Genomic DNA, 15291 nt, shown 5'->3' with positions numbered 1-15291 from the left:
TCAACTTTTAAAATAAAAACCTACATCATAGTCTAGTGGAAAGTAGTCCTCAGTCTTCCAATTCCCATACTGTGTTTCACCTATCGCATCATTAACCTTGTAGCCTTCCTCTCCAAAATGTTGGGGTATTTCGACGCAAGCATATCCATTAAAACGGCAATCCTCGTATGGCATTAATACGTCACTAATACCAAAGTGTTTGAGGAAACCTTCTGAGCAATGATCATGGCCATCTTGTGGGGTAGATGCAGAAGGGTTTATATCCCAACTTGTTGTAAAATCATTGACGGATCGCGTTGGCATCATAACCTCGGTGCACCTCATTGATTTAATCGTCATTGGGTGAGAGGATTTTGTAGGATCAATAACAATACCCAATGAATTTTTTGAGCGCCGTGGAGATTCAATTCTTAATTTGATAGGAATGTTATCATGACCAGGAAGATTACTGTTATAGTTGTGATTTTGCTCAACCTTCTTTCTCAAATAAGTATTCCAATAGTTCTTGATTTCATTATCTGTTCGCCCAGGTAATCGTCCCGCAATAAGAGACCACCTGTAATATATCAAATCAGTATACATGTGAAGGGAAATTAATAATATTAGATATATTCTTTAAGAATTTAATGGCTATATATACTCTATTGATGTAAAAGAAAAAAAAATATAACTTAAACATTGTTGTTAGTATTTACATTTTATTAGATAATCAACCCTCTCACAAATAAAATTTATTCATTTTTACAAAGAATCGTGAGAACACAACAAAGATGTATCATAGAAATAGTGTGTCACTCTACAAACTCAAGTATCTCTCTCAATGATTACAAGAAATGATAACACACTCACATAAAAGTATCTTTCTCTCAACATAGTGATTTTGTTTCACATAATCTGTTCTCACACTCTCACTTCATATGTTTTGTGTTTCTCCACTAATTATATTCTACATTTATAATAAAGATTGCTATCAACTATAATAAATAAACTCTGTTGAAAGTTGAAACAAAAATAACTTATAATGCATCCATTCAACTAAGGTTCATCTAGTAAAATGAAATCTTTACTTTACATTTAAGTCATCTAAACCTAAATGATAAAACTCAAATTTTTAATATGCATACACTTTATTTTTTTGGCATAAAACTCTTTACAGATATGATTATAAATATGGTCTAACCACCGGTGGGAATGCTTATACCCGGCTATATATATATATATATAATATTTTTTTTCTGACCCTGAAAAAATATTATGACTTAAGATTATTACTGTAAAAATTAATAATCTTATTTATCATATATAAAAGTAATTTTATAAGGAGATGACAGGATAAACTTCTTTTTTATATTATCGGTATATAGACTATTTATTATATATCTTTTCTCGTATAATCTCGTGTCCCCCCAAAAAAAGAAAAGAAAAATCAAGCAAATGCATATATAATATATAAAGACGTACCTATTGCCTAAGAGGCTATGAAGCCTGATGATGAGATCTTCTTCATCCGAAGAAATGTTTCCTCTCTTGATATCTGGCTTGAGATAGTTCAACCATCTGAGTCTGCAACTCTTCCCACGTCGTTTTAAACCTACATTCACAAGGAATACATACAAAACAAACTCATCATGCAATGAAAAATGGGGGAAAAAAAGACAAAATAAATAATTATCAAGCGAGGGAATAACCAAATAATATAATATATTATTATTACCAGCTCTTTTGGAAAGCTCTCTCCAATTTCCTTCTCCATGGGCTTGAACGTAGTTGATAAGGATTTGGTCTTCCTCAGCTGACCAAGCACCTCTGTTCACAGCATCTCGGTTGTCACAACTCATGGCCTTTCTTTTCATCTTGGTTCTGCAGAAAGGTATTGTGTGTCTATTCTTTTAATATTGGATTCTCACGTGTGTTTGTGTGTATGGAAATGCTCCTATAAATACTATGTTGCTCACGTCTTTTTTTTCAATTAAGTAATTAAATAAATAAATTGTTTCCGTGGTTGGTGATTCAGCTATGTCTCGATCAATAGGACAATATATATGTCCTTTAAAATGCATGAGACTGGTAGACGGTAGTGGCTAGGGTACGTGGTGCACCGTGCACGTTCTTTATTTACCTCCCAAAGATAACAGTGACTTAAAAGTTACATTTTGATGTAACATAAGTAATAGTAATGATATAATAATATTACTCTTCCGGTTAATGTTACATCAAATTATTACATTATATCAATACATCAAAATTAAATGAAACCCATAATAAATTTCTAAAAATATGCAATATCCTTTTACACAAATTAACAGTCTATGTTTTTACGTGCACACACGTACCGTGGGATGATGGGAACATCGCTAATAAATCTATAATGTTCAAGAGGCATGGCAATTGCAAGTCATTCCAAATCAATAATATAAGCACGTACGATAAAAATTATGACGAACAGGAAATCGAGCAAAAGGGATTGGCATCATATCAAACCTCAGATGAAGCCAATTTGATGGCTTAAAAACCAGCATATCCTGCTATCGTTACTAGCACAATTATTATAAGTATAACTTATGGGTCCCTCCAATATCTGATTTGTACAGCATCTCAAGAATCAACAATAATCTATTGAGGATATAGCATTTCTCGCTACAATATGATCTACACGTATATATGATTTCATTGAACGGTAAAATTTACATTGAAGAATGAAAACCATGTAGTAAAAGTGTAAAACCCTTTGTCTGGTTCGAAAAAGAAAAAAAAAAAAACTGGTTGAAGAGAATTTGAAAGAAGAATAAAATGGAATATGATGTTTCGGAAATATGATAAAGAAATTAGATATACTCGTACATTATAAAGATAAATTTCCCTATCTATTTATCTATTCACCATTATGTTATAAAGATAAAATTAGCTATCTATTTTCCGAGCCCAGCCTCGTGGTGCCTCCCGCGCGAAAAGGGGTCCCAGCAGACCCAAACTTTGAGAATGAATGTCATCATTCCCAGATCAGTTTAGTAGAGTATTTCAAGGACTTACCAAATCAAATTGTTCTAAACTGTTAAATTTGTAAAAAAGAAAAAAAGAAAGTAAAAAGTGAATGCATTATTAATTGAAAAAAAGAAAAAAAGGGATTTTTTTAAAAATATTTTATTCAATTGAGTTTAGTTTTTATTTTCATATTTCAAATCGAATTGTAAATAAAATATTTATATTATTTTTATCTTCAAATAAATTCTAACTTATTATAAAATGTTTATATTTTTTTGAAAATTTAAAATTGTTTTGCTTTGTGATTTATAATTTAGATTAAATGATAACGGCTAAATATGAGTTATTTTTTATAATGAAAATAGAGTAAAATATCTTTAAAAATAATTATTTAGCAGTTATTCATGTTTAATTGTTAGGAATTAATGTTTTTATAATGAAAATAGAGTAAAATATCTTTATGAGTTATTGTTTATGACTTGTAGATATAAAAAAATGAAGGGATTAAAAGCAAAAAGATGCAGAAAATACAAAAAAAGATGAAAATCCTAGCATCATGTCCGGCCCAAGACGCGTTTAGTGCTCGTAGAAGCAGACACTTGCGCGGCTAAGCGAGCAGAGCGCGCTAAGCGCGAAAATAGGCACTTGCGCTAAGCGAGCATAGCACGCTAAGCGCGAGTACGCAGACCCAAGTTCACCAACTATAAGAAGGGAGTTAAGTCAAAGAGAAAGGACACACTGAGTCTAATAGCACTCTAATACACATCTCCTAAAGCCTGAGAACTCTTCCTTAGGAAATTCTCTCTTCTCTCTCATCATTTTCTCTATTCCATTTTTCCATCCGTTCTCCTCCACCAGTTCTTATACCGCTATCTCAGTGTAAGACCCTCATGACCATGAGAGGCTAAACCCCTAGTTACTGTCTGGCAGGCCTAAAAAGTCAAAAGATGTATGATGTACTTTATATTTATCAATACAACAGATGTTTTCTATCCTATTATCTTTTCCCATTTTAATTTCATGCATTATTCATCTTTATATTGTTTTAGGAGTTAGATGCTCGACAGAGGGTAATCCTTAATAAGAATATAAGGAAAATATGTATGCATCAGTTTTAGAAATTAGACGTTCAATAGAGGATAACTTCTAATAGAACTAAAAGGAAAAAATATCATAATAAAATCATTGCTAGACATAGAATGATTGCATTATGCTCATGCATCAAAGCACGCATCTAGAATTAAAATTTCATGCATTTTATCTATTGAATCTTTGCAAAGGCATTTGTGAGATAAATAGGTAAAATAGGTTTGTCATCATGAGACATCAGGAACAAATAATCTAATAGATGTGGGTAGGATAAATTTACCTGATTGATAAAGAAAAATCCAAAAAATAATACATCTTAGACAAACAAAACATGTTAGGTCCTAATATTCTCATCCCATTGAATTCTCTATTGATTATTTTGCTTCCTATTATTTTCTTTTTCTATAATTATCTGTTATTATTTACTATTCCCTTTATTTATTCTTTACCTCTCTTTATCTCTTCTCTTATAAATTGAAAATTATACAATACAAATACAAAATAAAGTCCATGTGAAAATTGACACTCACTTCCAAGTTTTTACTGCTTGAATATATTTAGTGCACTTATCAAACCTTTAACATTAAACTACTAGATTATGTATTTTGATTTGTTTAGATTTTTAAAAAAATATGTTATCTTTATGATGTTATTTAAATTTAAAATATTATCTGTAAATTAATTATATGCCTCATTTAAGATTGTGATGTTAATCTATAGAAAGATTTTTTAGGTGAGAAAAACCACTCTTCCAACATGAAGAGGGTTCGTCACACCGTTTTTGAGAGAGTGAGGTAATATGAGTGAAAAGATTATCAAATTTGTTCTGAAAACTTATAATGTGATTAAAGATATAAGAATAAGGGCTCGAACCTCATGAAATAAATTTGTACTGTGGATGTAAGTACGAGCAGCCAAATTACATTAAATAAAGTTGTGTTTAAATGTAGATGTAGACACTTGGGGATAAACTGTGTGGTTAAATAAATTTGTCATATTTTTTATATTTTTTTAATGATGTTTCCTTTTTTATTTTTATGCTGCATTCTCTCATTATTGTGCGTGAGATGTGTATTTTCTCCAATAGTTTTTAATTAATTAAGTAACAAGAAGGTTGATTTTTTTAAAGTAATTAATAGAATAGATAATACAAATATTGGTGGTGTAAAGGTCTTTTAATTTGTCATCTATTCATAAAGTGTATTCTAAGATAAGTTTATATTAAATTTTAATAGTAATTATCTTAAAAATCTTATAAAAGTTTATTTTTATTAATTGAAAATATAAAAATCACAATTACAATTTTTTTTTCCTGAAAATAGCGATTATTGATTTGGAATGCAAGGTCAACAAAAAAAGAAGTTAAATGCACATTATTTTTTTTATTTAATTACAAATTACATTAAAAAAAAATCAATAACCATTATTCTCTACTTCTTAATTAGCTTAACTGTCTAAGGACTAGATGAGCGGCTGATGAAGAATGGTAGATGATACCTATAGGTTGGGAAATTGGTGATATTTTTTGGTCAAATTCCACGTGAGCCAAATAGTTAATTATGAGCCAAATAGTAACTTATGAACAGTAACACTGTATTTTTAAAGTAAAAAAAAAAGTATTTTTAAGTTATGTTAGTTAGTGGATGTACGAAAGCAGTGAGTCTCCCACTTCTACATTAAATGACTGCATTCACACTCCCAAGCAAGCATTTCGTGTCCCCGGGATGTGTAGCAAAGCAAAGATTCAAAAGCAAATTCTAATCATAATCATGCTCACACCACCAAAGAGCATCATCTTTTTAACGTCTTTTATTTATAAGAGGTAATGCGTGAGTTTTGTACGTTCAATCAATATCATTTCATTTTCATACGCTTTTAGTATTCTTTTTCGAAAGGAAAAAACAAAAAAAAAAAAGTGATTGTCACTCGTGTCTTCCCTATTTCAACGGTGGGAAGCAATTAGTTGGGGATTAAAACGTGTGATCAAACAAACATTTACTTAGGTTGTATTTGATAAAAAAAAATTCGTAAATTAATTAGAAGCTGAAAAATTAATTAATAATTATTAAGTTAGTTTACTAAAAATTATAAATATTTAGTAAAATTATTTATTGATCTTATGAATGTAACACCGCAAGAAATATAGGAATTAGCATCAGTCAAAAGCTGACACTAACTAATGAAAGTATATACTAAATACGAGGCTTAGCGTCGTCGGCTTTGTGGTTATAAGTGGGCAAGACAATAATTATTTTATATGATAATTTAAAGGCATCAGTTTAATAGATGTTAAAACGTACATTGCATGGTGTTAATATCTTTTTTAATGCGTAATCAACTCTCGGGTTTACATCTAAGTTAGAGATCTGTTTTTAGGTATTTTTTTTTCTATTTTTTAAAATAAATTATGATGACCAGTCTTGCTCTTTATATGTGTATGTAGTCTATTCTTTCGTCATCATTTGGTTGCGACAATTGTAATTGTAAAATATAAATTATATATTTAAAGATATTTATTTATTAGAAAGTTTTAATATATTATAGTATACATATTTAAAATACTTTATTTGTTATGATTTTAATCACATAAATAAATATTTATCTTGTGTAATATATAAGTTAAAATACTAGTCAATTAAAATACTTGCAAACTCTTTTCCCATTATTTGCATAATATAATTTTATGCCAAACAATCTTTTCTAAAAATAATAAAAGAAAAATTGTTAAACTGTACAAGAATAGGCCCAAGGAAGTGAATAAAAAAGCCGAAGAAAGCTGGAACTGAACTTTTAACAAACATACAAATAAAGCCAATAAGCCCAAAGACGAACTCAACGAAGATCCACCCAACCGTTGCAACTGGGGCGTTGCTACGTGCAACCTTGCTGGTACACCCAGCAATTGCATGATTTTCTCATTTTTTCTTTTCATAAAACTGATACAGATTGAGTCAATCCATATGAGACTTACAAATATTCAAAGAGGAGTAGAACATGTGATTTTAAGGTTATTAGCATAAAGCTCTAACCAACTGAACTAATAGATTAATTATGTTATAAAATAATTAATGATGTTATATATAACACTAAAATATTTAATATATATTTAATGCGCATGTAAATTTAAATAATAAATTTTGTGACAATTAATTTTGATCTAATAATTAATATGTTTATATATATAATTTTTTTTGAAATCTATGATTTTTATTTAAAATTTATATATGTAAAAAACAATCCTGAACACAACATGCTTAGAAGACCAAAATCACACTAGTTCAAAATTATTTGATACTTCATTTATATATAGCAAAATTAAGATAATATATATTCGTTTTAATTATATTTTTAATTCTTCAAATTTAGATTAAATTCAATTTCGATCTCCTCAATTTTTTTAAAATAAAATTATTTTGGTCCCTTAAATTTAAAATACATTTTTAATCCCTAAGCACTAAGTTTGTGAGACTAAAATAATTTTTCAAAACCATTATTAGTATATGAACACTAAATTTGAAAGACTAAAATTATTTTTTAAATTTGAAAGTCTATTTTTTTAAAATTTAGGAAACCTAATCCGAATTTACTCCAAAGGGACTAAACATAATTAACTCTATATATTTTAAAAACATATAAAAATATTAATTAATTGATTATGTTTTTATTATTCTTTACTTTTGATAAAATTTGGTACAAATATTCAAAGTAATTTATACGTAGTATAATTAAATAATTAGATTGATAAAAAAAATATTTTATATAAAATTATTATTGGTATAATAACCGATATAACTTATATCGTCGGTGTAATTTGGTTCATCCATATTATTAAAAAAAGAGGATCAAATTATATTAGTATAGGCTATATCGACCATTACACCATTTAATAGTTTTTATTTGAATAATTTAATATAAAAAATAATTTTGGATTAGAAGTTTTTTTAAAGGTTGGATTAGAAGTTATGATGATATAGATTATATATCAATTTAAAATCATTTGATTTCTCGTTGCTGTATAGCAAAACTAATTAATACATACTTTGAAAATATATAGAAATATGGATTAATTTATTATCTCTTTATTGTTGAATTTTGTTAAAATTGCATACAAATAATCAAAATAATAGGTGATTTAAATTTAACGTTAGACAATGGATAAAAAACATATTTGATATTATTTATGGTAGAATTATTGGTGTAACTTTCAATGATAAATTTATTACACAATGCAGTGTGCTTGAAGATGAGCTTTTCGGTATTATGTATGACCTCTGATTACTGTTAAATATGAATTGTTTTTTATGATAAAAATATAATGAAAATAACCTTAAAAATATTTATTTAACAGTTATTTATGCTTAATTGTTAGGAATTTATGTTTTTTTATTTATGGCTTGCAGATATCAAAAGAAGAAATTAAAAGCCAAAAAGATACAGAAAATAATAAAAATATGAAAAATGAAGATTTTGGCATCAGGCCCCGCTCAAGAAGTTGAGCGCGCAACATGCGCTCAGCACAAAAATACACACCAACACTAAACGAGAAGAGGTGCGCTAAGTGTGAATATAGACACTCACGCTAAGCGAGCAACACAGGCTTAACGCGAGTACGGAGGCCCAAGTTCACTCTAACAACTATAAAAAGGGAGTCAAACCAAGAAGAAAAGACACACCGAGTCTTAGAGCATTCTAATACATACCTGAAGCTTGAGAACTCTCCCTTAGGGAATTCTTTCTTCTCTCCCATTATTTCTATTCCTTTTTTCCATTCATTCTCTTCCATAAGTTTCTAAACCCCTTTTCAAATGTAAGACCCTTATGGTTATGAAAGACTAAACCCTTAGTTAGAGTCTGACAGACCTAAAAAGTCAAAAGATGTATTGTATGTTTCATATCTATCAATGCAAACATGTATTTTCTTTCTTATTATCCTTTCTTATTTTAATTTCATGTATCATTCATCATTGCATCATCTTTGGGGGTTAGGTGTTCGATAGAGGGTAATCCTTAATAGAAATATAAGAAAAGTCTTATATGCATCAGTTTTAGGGATTAGTCGCTCAATAGAAGATAATTTCTAATATAACTAAAAGGAAGAAATATCTTAATAAAATCATTGTTAGACATAAAGTGATTGCATTATGCCCATGCATCAAAGCAAACATCTAGAATTAGAACTTCATGCATTTTATCTATTGAATTTTTGTAAAGACATTTGGGAGATAGATAAGTGAGATAAGCTTATCATTGTGAGACATTAGGAGCAAATATTCTAATAGATGTGGGTAGAAAAATTTTACCTAATTGATAAGAAAAATCTAAAATTATACATCTTAGACAAATAAGACATGCTAGGTCTTAATATTCTCATTTCATTGAATTCTCTATTATATCTTTTGTCTCTTATTAATATCTATTATTTCGGTTATTGTTTCTTTTTGTTTATCTTTTACCTTATTTCATCTTTTCTTCTTATAAATTTAAAATTTTCAACATAAGTACAAAACAAAGTTCTTGTGGAAATCGGTACCCGGACTTTCAATTCTTTATTACTTGGACATTTTGATAAACGATTAACAACCTCTAAATGGCAGCTAAGGCTAAAATTAAACATTTGCATGTTGCTACTGATAGTCTTTAAGCCGTGATGCTTATCGACGATTTTATGTATTTTGAGGGTTAGTTCCATGAACTAATCTCAAAAATATGAAAGATGAAGGGGAGTTTCACAAGATGCACCTTTGGCCATATTGACAGAGATGATAATTGTTTAGCAGATAAATTTGTAAAATTTGGTTTTTATTTAAACTTAGATTGTATGTTTTGTCAATCACTCCATTCTTTTGCTAGTGCTCTGCCAAAAGAAGTGTTCATGAACCATACTATGTTGAATTCTATATAATGCATTTTTTTGGGTTTGGGGCTTTTGCCCAACCCATTCAGCCAAAAAAATATATAAGATACATCAATAATTACACTATTCTAAGACTCCAAAATTTCTACGGGAATAGTTTATTTCCACCTTCTCAATGAAAATGAACATGGTGCTCAAACATGCCTAAGAATGATTTTTAGATGAGAAATTTTTACTGAATTTTAAATAGACGTAGGCATATATATATATATATCAACATTTTTTATGATCCCAACCTTAAAACAAGCGACGTCTTTTTTTTTTTGCTATGAAATGACTAAAATAAATGCATTTTATAAAGTTAAGAATTAATATAATTTTTAAAAATAAAAAATTAAATGGCTGATCCAAAAAAAAAAAAATCCAAAAAATTCGATTGTTTACTCAAACACATATGAGTCAACAGCACAAATTATATAAGAATCAGATTACAAAAAAAAAAAAGAAAAGAATTTAGGACAATTAACAAATGAATGACACTATCTGTTGAATTGTGTGAAGTAAATTTTGATACCGGACCAAACGGTCCAAACAGGATCTATAATCGAGTGGGTCTCAGTGGGCGATGTCTGAGTCTGAGTGACTCCCAAGTCAACCATGCGTGTTTTGATTGGTTTGCCGCTGTGTTTGCTATGAATGAATGAGGTCATTTCCCTGCAACGGTGGGAAGAAATACAAGTGTCGGATATGATGAAACAATTTAACAATAATAAATTAATAATCAAAGAAGAAGGGGATGTAATTGTAACATCTTTTTATACGATCTATTTTTAATATTGTTTTTTGATGTTGGATAAAGTTTTATATTGATCTTAATTAACAGTAAAGAACGAGATCAGATTATTTATTGCCTCCGATATTATTACATGAGAGAAAAAAAAAGCTGTAATATTCTATTTTTCTAAACTAATTTTAAAAAAATTGTTATTTATAAATAAATAAAGTTTTAGAAAAAATGATGAGATTTTTATAATTAAATAAATAAGGAGAAATAACTTTATTAATTAAAATAATAATTTGAGAAAAAATAAAAAAAGATTTTATTTATTCATTTAATAGAAAATAAAATAGAGTTCTTTTTTATAAAACAAACAAACAAATAAATAAATAGAGTAAATAATAGGCTGAGAGTACCCTAACGATATATATAGATAGAAATATCTTAGATCAGTTTTCAGATTGACGATACATCTATCTGTTTTCTCTTCCTCAAATTTGTTTTTTCTTCTCCCACTCTCAAAATCCTTTCTTTTTTCCACATACACTCAAACCTATCTCGATAAAATGACGATCTTGAACTTGTTTACTGTTGGATCGTTGTGAAATTTAAACACGAGGTTCGAACATATTTTTCCACAGACCCACCGTTGGGATTTTAAAGATAACGTTTGTGGTGGAAGAAATGTCCCTCGTACTGAGTTTTTCCTTTTCTCGCAGACACCCAAAACTTGTCCAAATAAAACTATGATCTCCGACTCGTTAACCGTTGAATTATCGTAAAATTTGGGCACTAGGCTCTAAATTCATTGTTGCACATCATCACCTTTGGGATTTTCACTTCAATTTCTTCTTTTTCTCTCTAACGCTTGGAAACCCCAACAGAACAACCAGAGGAAAAGCTTGAGGAATCACAAGAAACCGCTAGGGATTCCGCTATCACTTCCAAAATACACACGTGAACCCGCTTAGAGGTTATGAATGAGTTTATCACAATTGGGGTTAGAATGAACATGTGTAGGGATCCTTAAAGGATTAAATTGAGAATTATTTTGGGATGTTTATTGAATTATAATTTTTCCTTTATGATTATAAATACAATATTGATGTCCTGATGTGGATTGATTGATAAAATTGAGTGCTCTTGGTGTTTTCATTTTTTTATACCTATGATTTTGATTAATTGATTTTGATATAATTGCCTGAAATTATTTGAGGGATTTTACTCCCTATGTTGTGATAAACCTTTGGTATAAATTGTTATATTGAGATTATGAAATTGTGCTTCGAATTGTGAGTATGTGATAAATTGAACTTGTGATGAATGGAGAAATACATGTGTATTGAGATTTGTGTATTGAGTTGTAAGCCATGAATTGTGCAATAACATAATTGTAAGACCCTTTAAGGGCGACGAGTTTTTACGCGACGAGTATTGTGATGAGATCCACTGTGGGGACCCGACGAGTTTAATCACAAGCATGACGAGATAAAAATGATTTTGAGAACAATTAAGGAGTCATTTGTATTGCATAGTTCATAGGTAAAGTGTATATGATTTATGAGATGTGATAACATGTTAAATTGAGATTGTACCATTGTGATTGAGACCGAGTGTATGAGATAAATTAAGTGTGTATTGACTTGTAATATCTATGTGCATTGAGATGTGGTGTGCATTGAGTTGTGAGCTATGAATTGGACAATCACACGACTATAAGACCTTTTAAGGGCGATAAGTTAATGCGCGATAAGTATTGTGATGGGAACCACTGAGGGGACCCGACGAGTTTAATCACAAGCGCGATGAGATAAAATTATTTTGAAAATAATTGAGGAGTTGTGTGTTTTGTACAATTCATAGATAGAGTTTGTGTGCTAAAATATTTTCTGGATTAGACCTGAATCAGGAGGGAGAGGCCCTGACGAACTCTTCGGATTGTAGGCCTTGGGGGTTAATACACCTGGTTTGAGTGCTCCTTTAAGCTTGTGCTGATCTCACATAGTTGGAGCATTCTCGCAAAACAGCGTGACCTTGTCTAGTCTCCCTATGATTTTACCTAGTGAAAGTGATCTGACTTACTAATGCGTGGTTTGTCTTGTCATGTACTCTTAGGCGCCCAACGAGGTTTTTCACTGACATGATACCACATTGCATATAGGATTGAGTCTTAGTGTATCTATTGCATAACGCTTGTGTATTGATTGATATTGATTGATTTAGTGATATTGTGTTTTGATCTTTGAGTACATGAATGATGTGAAAATGAATGAAACGTGTTGTGTTGTGATGTGATGTTATGCAACAAAATGATGGAATGACATGAGCTATGTTTAAGTTATATTTCATTTATATGAAATGTATATCTACATGTTGTCTTGTTTCTCTCTATTAGCTAGGAATGTGATAACTCACTTCCCGTGTGCTATTTGTGTTTGGATCCTATGATGATCTCGAACCTTGTGTTCGTGAAAACAGATGATTAAATGAATGACTATGAAGAACCTTATGCTAGAGGACACGTGAACACAATATTGTAATAGGATGTGACATTGGGGTAGAGGTTTCTATATTAATTGTATGAAGTCTTGGACGACCTTGTTTTGAGTCGAAATGATTTATTATTTATTTTGACAAGTTTTATTATGATGTTAAAAAAGTGAATATGAGTCTTTTACCCTTTTGAAAGACTTGTATTTAAATGTGTTTTAAAAACTTTTAATTAATTCTGATTTATTATTTATTTTATTATTAGTACATATATTTGAGGGGTAGAGGACGTCACAATAAGAATAATTTTTAAAATATTATAAATTTAAGAATTTTGTAGGTCAGGAAGCGCTTTATTGTTATTTTTTAAAGTCTAATTAGTCTAAAGTGAATGTTCTCACTACGGGGTATTGTGAATTTATTTTCGTTGTTTAACTATTCAATTAACTTTGTAAAAAAAAAAAAAACTACTATTTAATTAACGACTCATCTTAATTCATGTTTAAGATTTTCAAAACTTTTCAGAGATTTCCACTTTGACTTTGAAAGTAGAATTTTGTCAAATGATTTGCTTTTCTTTATTAATCTTTGCATTATAAATTTATATTTTTTTAAGAACCTCTTAATAGTTTTTAATAACTATAAATGATTTTATTTAACTTTGCAACTCTTAAGTATTATTGAAGGTTAATTTTGAATATTTGACATCGAAACATTTAAAAGTTAGAGGAAAATTAAATATTTTATTTTTGTTACTATATTATTAGTATAAAATATCTATTATTTTTTTTATTTTCAATTACTAATTTTCAAGATTTAAATTCAATACTTTATTTAAAGGATTCAAATTTAGTTTCACTCGCTGCACATACATGTTGATAAAATTCAAATTAATGTCCTTCCTTATTGCAATATTTTTTGAGTAAAAATATTGTATTAAAAATTCTGAAAAAAATATAGGATTAAATATATTTTAGGTTTATGATAATTGATATATATAAACTTTTATTAATTGATGATATAATGCTATCTCAATGATTGATATATATTGCAAATATCTTAACATAGAGTGTGACACTTTCTATCCCGACATACATATAAATAAGAAAAAAATATAAAAATGTGAAATTTAATTAAATCAATTTTATTTAAATCATGTAAATAAATCCACTTGGGTAAAAGGGTCGCATTCGCTTCACTGTTACTAGATAAAACTTATTAAAAATATCTCTAGATTAAAACAAGGTCGTCCAAGTTTACAAAAGAACTCAAGTTAAGCAGCAACATGAAATAAAGTAAAATAACATGTTCAGAACATCATGCAATTGAAATAGAAACCCATAGCACGAGGTTCTTTAAACTCATCTACTTAGTCATCTGCTCTCATGAACACAAGGTTCGAGATCATCACAGGATCCAAACACAAATAACATATAGGGAATGAGTTATCACATTTGTAAATAAAATACGGATAAACAAATACATAAGCAAAATACATTATAGAAATATTTATCATATAGTTCAACTTAATACAATTTATGTCACTTCATTACTTTATCATTTAAAATTCATTTTTTCAATTATCAACCACATTACACATGAATCACACACTCGGATCAAGACGTAATAACACTCACTAATTTCATAATAAATAATTCACGGACGTTATGCAACAATTATACTAAGACTCAAGCTTATATGCAATGTGGTACCATGTCAGTGAAAAACAACACCAGGGCGTTTAGAAGTACATAACAAGACACGCCACATAATGGGTATATCAGGTCACTTTTACTAAGTAAAATTATAAGGTGACCAGTCAGAGTCACTCTATTTTGCGAGAATACTCCAACCATATGGAGATCAACATAGGCTTATTGGAGCACTCAAACCGAGTGTATTTACCCCAAGGCCTAGATTCTGAAGAATCCGTTAGGGTCTCACCTTTTTTATTCAAGTTCAACCCCTAAAACAACTTTTGCACACAGACACTACTCATGAATTATACAATACCCACGACCTCACACTTGTTTTCAAATATGTTTAACACATTGTGCTATAATTTTACACATTTGGTTCCTAACTTGAAACCTTACAC

At 29.3% G+C, this 15291-nt stretch overlaps 1 protein-coding gene across 1 annotated transcript; it reads right to left on the bottom strand.

Annotated features, from left to right (window-relative positions):
- Nucleotides 1-1853, bottom strand: LOC114371803 (transcription factor WER-like). The gene is made up of 3 exons (XM_028329133.1): nt 1715-1853; nt 1462-1591; nt 1-556 (listed from the first exon to the last, which is right to left on the bottom strand). The coding sequence occupies exons 1-3, from the start codon at nt 1851-1853 to the stop codon at nt 1-3; spliced, it is 825 nt and encodes a 274-aa protein (XP_028184934.1).
- Nucleotides 1854-15291: the final 13438 nt, after the last annotated feature.

Source organism: Glycine soja, chromosome 10, assembly GCF_004193775.1.
Source record: "Glycine soja cultivar W05 chromosome 10, ASM419377v2, whole genome shotgun sequence".
In the NCBI taxonomy this organism is placed as follows: Eukaryota; Viridiplantae; Streptophyta; class Magnoliopsida; order Fabales; family Fabaceae; genus Glycine; species Glycine soja.
Note: the sequence above shows the minus strand (reverse complement) of the source record. Positions and strands in the feature narration are given on the sequence as shown.